We start from the raw sequence: 8047 nt of genomic DNA, 5'->3' as shown, positions 1-8047 counted from the left end.
CCGCTAGGTACTAATTATCTGGCCAGTGTTCTCGAGCACAGACTGCCTGCTTCGGGAGTTCATTGAGAGAAGTGGCCTATAGCGGCCCGTGGTGAGCCTACTTTCATCCAGTAAGTTTTCACGAAGCTGGCATCCACGAATTAAAGAGTTGTGCTTCATATTGAAAATCTTCGGTGTATAATTGCTGTCTCTTATACACATCTTAATGTGTCGAGAAAATTAAATGTAATAAATACGTCACAATGTTTAACCATGTCTGGTTTTTGGTCTATAGATTTAGATAGGTATCATAGCGTGCTTCACAAATGCTACTACTATTATTGGTTAATGTGTTTATTTACTATTTACTGAGTATACATACACTGTAAGTACAATAAGATAATTAAGATTTTTTAATTGACGGACGAGTGAATCTATGTCAATAAACAGATAAAATCGGTCAATGAGAAGTTAGGAAGTATTATTTCCATTTGTCGATGTTCGTGGATGGATATAATTTATCCATTTCTTTACTTATTTTCTCTAATTCTCAAGATTCTGTCTCTGTAAAATGAGCTTTTTACTTACCAGAAGCAAGGTGCCTCTCTCTATAAATCGATAAGCCTTTCAGTGACATCTCTGCTTCAGTCTCCGTCGTGCGACATGGTCAGTTAAGCAAAGAGGCAGGCAATTGTGCGTCTATTGGAGCGCACGCCAAGCACACAACCTCCTTGAACGAAAGTCACAGCGACACTGCCCCTTGTCCGTACTCCGTCACGCTACTCACGCAAGTCCAGTAAAAAAGATTGAACAGTTGAACAGCACTTGACTCCCCGTCACTCCAGTCTCGATGGTCCGGACTGCCTCAGTCCGGACTGAAAAAGCCAGTTTTTCAATCGTCAGTCTCGCAGAGTCTCATAGTGGAAACGGGCCTTTAGGCCCGACCCCAAAGTGGAAGTCTGTCAACATAGAGTAGATCAGTAGAAGAACATACAAACGCTTGAGGCCCATCAACAACGGCAGACAGCGTTTGCTGAGGCCCCGTAAATTTGATGACAATATTGCGTATAAATTCTGTTGGAAGAAGGTAGCGCGCTTGAGGGGGTTGACTCAGCTTGGCTCACGAGACGCATCTAATAATTTGATAAGAAACTGTCATTTCCATCAACCAGGTGCAGCAACCGCCGTCTGAGACCGCCATTCAGTGTTCGCCTGCTCTGCCTTGGCTCTATCATATATGTCGGGATATTGAAGACAGCGCCTTCCAACCGTGAGTGGCCAATAACATAATGCATGAAATTTTTATTTATTTATTTCTTTATATCTGTTGTAATAATTGTCAATAACCCTATATTTTGGTGCCCGTTCAAGCCCTACAACCTGCTCTGCGATCGGATGCAGTGCCGTCCCTCGACTGCTCTCCTCCTCTGGCTTGTGACCAGATTTCTTCCGATATTTCCGACGCGATGAGCGGTAGGAGGGGAACACTCGAGCAAGACGACCCCAGGCTCATTGAGGTTCGGTTTTGTTGTTACATTTTGCAAGTCATTCTTATAAGCTAAAGCTTTCTAAAGCGGTTTATGTTGCTTTATTCGTGCTCATATATATTTGGTTGTTGAGTATCAACTGGACTTGAATTAGTTTTTTTAATGCGTCAGTGATAACGAAGCACACAACATAATATAATCGATTAAAAACACGGGGTCCGACGGTAAATAACAATCAAATTGGAGCTTTTAATCATCAACTAATTCACATGGAATTTATCAAGAATCACTTCCCAAAAATATAAACTAATGGGGAGGAATAATAACCTTTCATGTTTACTTCAGAGAATACGCAGCCAGTATCTGGACACACCATCTCTGCAGCCGTACCAGCTCACGGTTGGCGACGACCCTTCACAGGGACAGTCTTCTGCTATCAGGAAGATAATGGGCGAGTTTGTGAGTAATGGAGATTTTGAAGGCACTGAAGTAGAAGTAAGCCCAGTGAATATTTCGTAATTGGGTACATGACTGATAAGCACCATGACTGCAACACTTAGGTTCACCACCAATAGCATCCTAGTATATCATACTATTTATACTCTAATGATATTTAATCCAACAAGTAAATATTGTTCATAGCACAGCATGCAACAAAATGATCGTGTATGTTTGTAATTATCGAAGTTTGTAATTTTGCTAGTGTGAGTGTTTGAAGCCGATGCTCGGTAAATACATTTATGCTGTTTGGGCGCGTATATATCCAGGATACATGATGTAACAGAATATCATTCTTCATAAAAGGCTTGCTTTTCACAAATAATTATAGCCCTCCTCATCCGCTGATCAAAGATGCCCGCCTCACGCAGTGAATGTTGTAAATACTTTCAGCAGCACCTATAGCCTCAATAAATAATTTATTTTCTTTTAAATAATAAGTATCACATTACTTTGTGGCAGTCATATGTTTCTCCATGATCAAATGTGAATGACATTCTATTATTATTTCACCTGTAATTAGGCACCTACAACGGTTGTATCCATGCAAATTTTTGTATAGCCGAGATTGGAGGATTCTATCAAATGAAGTTACTAGGTAATGTCTCTAAACATTTTTTCCGGCAAAGTCATTTTTTCTTTTTCACTTCATAACTTAACACTGACAAATATACGAATTTGAAATAAGAATGTTTGAAATTTTCTGAAGTTTAGTGACTTGCATTAGGACGGCACTAACACAGCGTATCAATTGGGCACAAATAAATTATTGATAGTTTTGAGTTAAATCTGTGATAAATTGTACCAGTCCAACCAATGTACGCATGTCTCGCTTTTTCGCGGTCCTGGGAACTTGCTTGCTCTCTCAAGTTTCTAAATATCAGCAGTTATATCATTGCTGCTTTACATGTAAAAGTGAATAGTTGAAGTACCGCTAGGTGGGAATAAGTTTAGGCAATGTATCCTTCGATCGTCTGACACTCATGAACTTTTGAAAAATTATCATGCACACTACTTTTGAAATTGTATGTGTAGGCAACTAATAAATGGGCCTTGGCTGTTTTCCTCGCCCTTGTTATGAGCAATTACTGCAGGTCCTAAATAGGACACGGTTATAGTAACGACATGTGCATGTTTGAAGTAAGCTGTCTTCAAGGGTATAACTACACTATGGCTTGTCTTCTCATGCAACCCCAATTAAGGGCTGCTATAATTCTATTTGAAAGTGGATGTCGTATAATGGCTTGGTATCTCTGACGAAATGATACTAATTTTTATAAGTAGTGACATAATTTAAGACTCATCTTAACTTATACATGCATTCTTAACTTTTATTTATTTACATGCCGGTGCTAGGTTAAGCTAAAACAAGCGACGGTGAATAGTCCGCGCATACAGATGCCGAGCTAAGCTGCTAGTCGAGCTTGCAACCAGATCAACCACGCTATTTATTTTCCATGTCAAATCTCCGTCCCGCTTATTATATCCTTCTCTCAGTTTTGAAGAAATCAACAATTTTCGCCACGAATACAGTGATGGGGTCCTTTAATAACCATCAGTATGTTGATTTCCCAATAGCGAGATGGATTCTTCGTCGAGTGTGGAGCGCTTGACGGGGAAACGCGCTCCAACTCGCTCGTCTTCGAGAAGACCCTGGGCTGGCGAGGCCTCCTGATCGAAGGCGACCCCAAGAACTACGAATTGGTGCGCAAGAAGAACAGGAAGGCGTGGACAGTGGGCGCTTGTCTCAGCACGAAGCCACATCCTCATTCCGTGAGTGATGTAAACGGCACCTCATAAATTTCTTGACTGTAAGCTTCACATTCAATCGGGAGCGTTCGATCAATTAAGATCTCTTATGGAACCGAAAGCAAAAACAGTTTGTTCTTCCAGATCATTTCAGAGGATAATTTCAATTGAATCAGCGTTTTATCCAAGTTGGCTGTCATGATATCGAAACGAACTAAGATTGGGTTAACACCATACTGCTAGACATACATACAACCCCTGGCAAAAATTATGGATTCACCGGCCTCAGATGATGTTCATTCAGTTCTTTAACTTTGTAGAAAAATAGCAGATCACAGACATGACACAAAACTAAAGTCATTTCAAATGGCAACTTCTGGCTTTAAGAAACACTATAAGAAATCAATGAAAAAAATGTGCAGTCAGTAACGGTTATTTTTTTAGACCAAGCAGATGGAAAAAATATGGAATCACTCAATTCTGAGGAAAAAATTATGGAATCACCATGTAAATTCAGCCCCAAAACTAACACCTGCATTAAATTAGATCTGCTCGTTAGTCTGCATCTACAAAGGAGTGATCACACCTTGGAGAGCTGCTGCACCAAGTGGACTGACATATGAATCATGGCACCAAAACGAGAGATGTCAATTGAAACAAAGGAAAGGATTATCAAACTCTTAAAAGAGGGTAAATCATCACGCAATGTTGCAAAAGATGTTGGTTGTTCAGTCAGCTGTGTCTAAAATCTGGACCAAATACAAACAACATGGGAAGGTTGTTAGAAGCAAACATACTGGTAGACAAAGCAAGGGAAGACATCAAAGCGTCAAGACAGAAAACTTAAAGCAATATGTCTCAGAAACCGAAAATGCACAACAAAACAAAGAAGAAACGAATGGGAGGAAACTGGAGTTAACGTCTGTGACCGAACTGTAAGAAACCGCCTAAAGGAAATGGGATTTACATACAGAAAAGCTAAACGAAAGCCATCATTAACACCAAAACAGAAAAAAGGTTACAATGGGCTAAGGAAAAGCAATCGTGGACTGGATGACTGGATGAAAGTCATATTCAGTGTTGAATCTCGAATCTGCATTGGGCAAGGTGATGATGCTGGAACTTTTGTTTGGTCCTGTTCCAATGAGATTTATAAAGATGACTGCCGTAAGAGAACATGCAAATTTCCACAGTCATTGATGATATGGGGCTGCATGTCAGGTATAAAAACACTGGAGAGATGGCTGTCATTACATCTTCGATGAATGCACAAGTTTACGATGATATTTTGGACACTTTTCCTATCCCATCAATTGAAAAAATGTTTGGGGATGATGAAATCATTTTTCAAGATGATAATGCATCTTGCCATAGAGCAAAAACTGTGAAAACATTCCTTGAAAAAAGACATAAGGTCAAGTTCATGGCCTGCAAATAGTCCGGATCTTAATCCAATTGAAAATCTTTGGTGGAAGTTGAAGAAACTGGTCCATGACAAGGCTCCAACCTGCAAAGCTGATCTGGCAACAGCAATCAGAGAAAGTTGGAGGCAGATTGATGAAGAGTACTGTTTGTCACTCATTAAGTCCATGCCTCAGAGACTGCAAGCTGTTATAAAAGCCAGAGGTGGTGCAACATAATACTAGTGATGTGTTGGAGCGTTATTTTGTTTTTCATGATTCCATACTTTTTTCTCAGAATTGAGTGATTCCGTATTTTTTCCCCTCTGCTTGGTCTAAAAAAATAACCGTTACTGACTGCACAATTTTTTTCTTGATTTCTTATGGGTGTTTCTTAAAGCCAGAAAGTTGTCATTTGAAATGACTTTAGTTTTGTGTCATGTCTATGATCTGCTTTTTTCTACAAAGTTAAACAACTGAATGAACATCCTCCGAGGCCGGTGATTCCATAATTTTTGCCATGGGTTGTATATACCAGTAACAGTCCTGGCAAATATTCTTTAATGCATTTCCATAGAATCCTTCACACCATGGACATGGCAGGTGCCTTGCACGGCTCGTGCTAATGCTTCTAAATAAATGCATTAAAGAAAATATTGGACTGGACCGTGACTGCCATGAGCCTATAGTACGACAATATGGGGTGAGCCCAGCCTAATATGCAATCGACACACTTTGTTGTTCCAGGTGATGTTTAAACAGCAATTCAACTTGGGCAAGATAAGCAGCGATGAGGTGAATGCCACCTCACACCAGGCAGGCGTTATCGAAGTTCAGTGTCTGCCCATCTACTCCCTCCTGTTGGCACTCAACGTGACCACCGTCAATTACTTCAGCTTGGACGTCGAGGGCTTCGAGTTGGAGGTCCTCAAGACCATTCCTTGGGACAAAGTTGATATACAGGTAGATATCGAATAAAAAATATCCGTTACTTTTATTTCATGTACAGCATTCTTTGATTTTACTTCTATTCCATTTAACTGTTAGACTATTGCATAACATGTCAGTGCCTGTATACTCTGTTTTGTTAAAAATTAATTGGAATCTTCCAGACACTCTCAGTGGAGTTCGTTCATGGTGCTTGGTCCAAGCTTGAACTGAAGCACTACATGAAGCGACAAAATTATTGGTCTTACAATGAAGTCGCTCTGCCTGAAGGATGGGAGAACGATTTCATCTTCGTGAAGAACACCTACAAGAAAAAAGTAGATTACCTGAAAAGCGCTCTTCGATTGGAATAGTCTTTGCATTACCCCTACGTAACCTTCGTTTGCATTACCACATAATGCTGCAATTTGTAGCGGGCCAGATATTGGCCTCGTTTTGTGTACTAGGTTTCAAGTGCTCGAACCACTTTAATTCGTGGTTCGAACCACTTCAAGGGCTCGAACAACTTAAATTAGAGATGTTTATGCAATTGATGAAATTTCATGTAAGAGTAATAAGAGAATATTTTTCAAGTCGAAGAAATATGATGATCATCATTGATTACACTTTTTGAATTCTCATTGCATTAAAGGGAATTCACATCTAGTTAAACGCACGTCAAGCTCTAAATGAACAGGATTTTGGTGTTTTTTTTTTATTTATTTTACTAAAATGTCGATGATTGTTATAAAACCGAAAAAACACTATTTATGTAAAATTAATGGGAGACTGTGTGGAACAATCTGTGTGTAAAAATTTGTGGAACATGATCTTGGCAGTGATATTAAGAGTTTATTATATGAGCTTCTGAGTATTGGACCATTTATCAAATGGCTGAAGTAACTATGAACAGCAAGATAAAAAATACTTCTTCTAACGACAATCTAGGAGCTTTGGACTAGAAAATGGCAGCTATTACATGCATTATGCATAAGCTTACGTGCTGGTAAAAAGTTAGCCAGACTCACTATAAGTTAGTTAGCCAGAGTTGTTATACTAATGTTAGCCAGACTAACTTTAAGTGCCTGTATAAGGTACTGAACACGGGGATATTATCCGATTTGCTGGCTACTTACCTCGTTCAGAGGAAAGAGAAGCACTAGCTGCTTCAGCACCACACGATATAGTAAGTAGCAAGCAGCAGACTCGTAGAGTTATAAAAAAGTTCAAGATTCATATGACGGTAAGCGGCAATTAGGGACTGAATCAGCCGAGACGAGCGCATTTGCAAGTTGAACTGGATAACATACTGGATGACATAGATCAGCGTGCTGATTGCGGAATAGATTTTATTACTTGAAATAAACGAAAGAAATGTTTTTCTGTAAGTTTTCTTAGAACGTCTTCCGAGAGTTTATGGACGCTCGCAAGTTGCTCGAGGCTGAGTTGAACGCAATGAAAGCTTTCTGAAACAAAAATGCAATGCCGGCGTGTTGAAGTTCACACAACCCGATCGTGTCTTGACTAGACCCGTGCGTTTTTTTTTTCTTTTTTTCTATTCGAGATGAGACCAGATTAACCGCAGGCTATATCCCGATTTGTGATAAAAATCAGAGCAATTTTAGCTCTCTTTGAGAATTCCGGGACAAGACAGAGACGAGACATTAGGTACGTAATAAAGAGATTTAGATTTCCCGGAGACATAACGAAACGCATTATTGAATTCCTAATATGTTATTCCAATAATGAATTGTTGCAGACATTTTACTATGCGAAATGATTTCAGTAATGCCCATTTTGCAATTGATGACAAATTTGAAGAGTTGAAAAAAGCAAGTCCATACACTCCTAAACGACAGACTCATAACGTGCGTTTACTCGGGGCCTGTTGTGGCTGCCGCAATCGCTCCCATTCCCAAGTAACCGCTAGGTACTAATTATCTGGCCAGTGTTCTCGAGCACAGACTGCCTGCTTCGGGAGTTCATTGAGAGAAGTGGCCTATAGCG

The 8047-nt window shown here is 39.8% G+C and overlaps 1 protein-coding gene across 1 annotated transcript; it reads left to right on the top strand.

The window, feature by feature from the left end:
- The first annotated feature begins 1164 nt into the window (after positions 1-1164).
- LOC108673466 (protein Star-like) lies at positions 1165-7419 on the top strand. Its single transcript, XM_018161306.2, has 6 exons — positions 1165-1249; positions 1351-1496; positions 1812-1925; positions 3543-3737; positions 5861-6076; positions 6226-7419. The coding sequence occupies exons 2-6, from the start codon at positions 1446-1448 to the stop codon at positions 6412-6414; spliced, it is 765 nt and encodes a 254-aa protein (XP_018016795.2). The 5' UTR covers positions 1165-1249; positions 1351-1445; the 3' UTR covers positions 6415-7419.
- Positions 7420-8047: the final 628 nt, after the last annotated feature.

Source organism: Hyalella azteca, unplaced genomic scaffold (genome assembly GCF_000764305.2).
Source record: "Hyalella azteca isolate HAZT.00-mixed unplaced genomic scaffold, Hazt_2.0.2 contig6818, whole genome shotgun sequence".
In the NCBI taxonomy this organism is placed as follows: domain Eukaryota; kingdom Metazoa; phylum Arthropoda; class Malacostraca; order Amphipoda; family Hyalellidae; genus Hyalella; species Hyalella azteca.
Note: the sequence above shows the minus strand (reverse complement) of the source record. Positions and strands in the feature narration are given on the sequence as shown.

Bases quoted from the DNA above. Each gene is read 5' to 3' on its own strand.
- LOC108673466 (XM_018161306.2), top strand. From the start codon at position 1,446: ATGAGCGGTAGGAGGGGAACACTCGAGCAAGACGACCCCAGGCTCATT. The intron at 1,497-1,811 runs GTTCGGTTTTGT...TGTTTACTTCAG, and splicing joins ACGACCCCAGGCTCATTGAG to AGAATACGCAGCCAGTATCT. The intron at 1,926-3,542 runs GTGAGTAATGGA...ATTTCCCAATAG, and splicing joins GGAAGATAATGGGCGAGTTT to CGAGATGGATTCTTCGTCGA.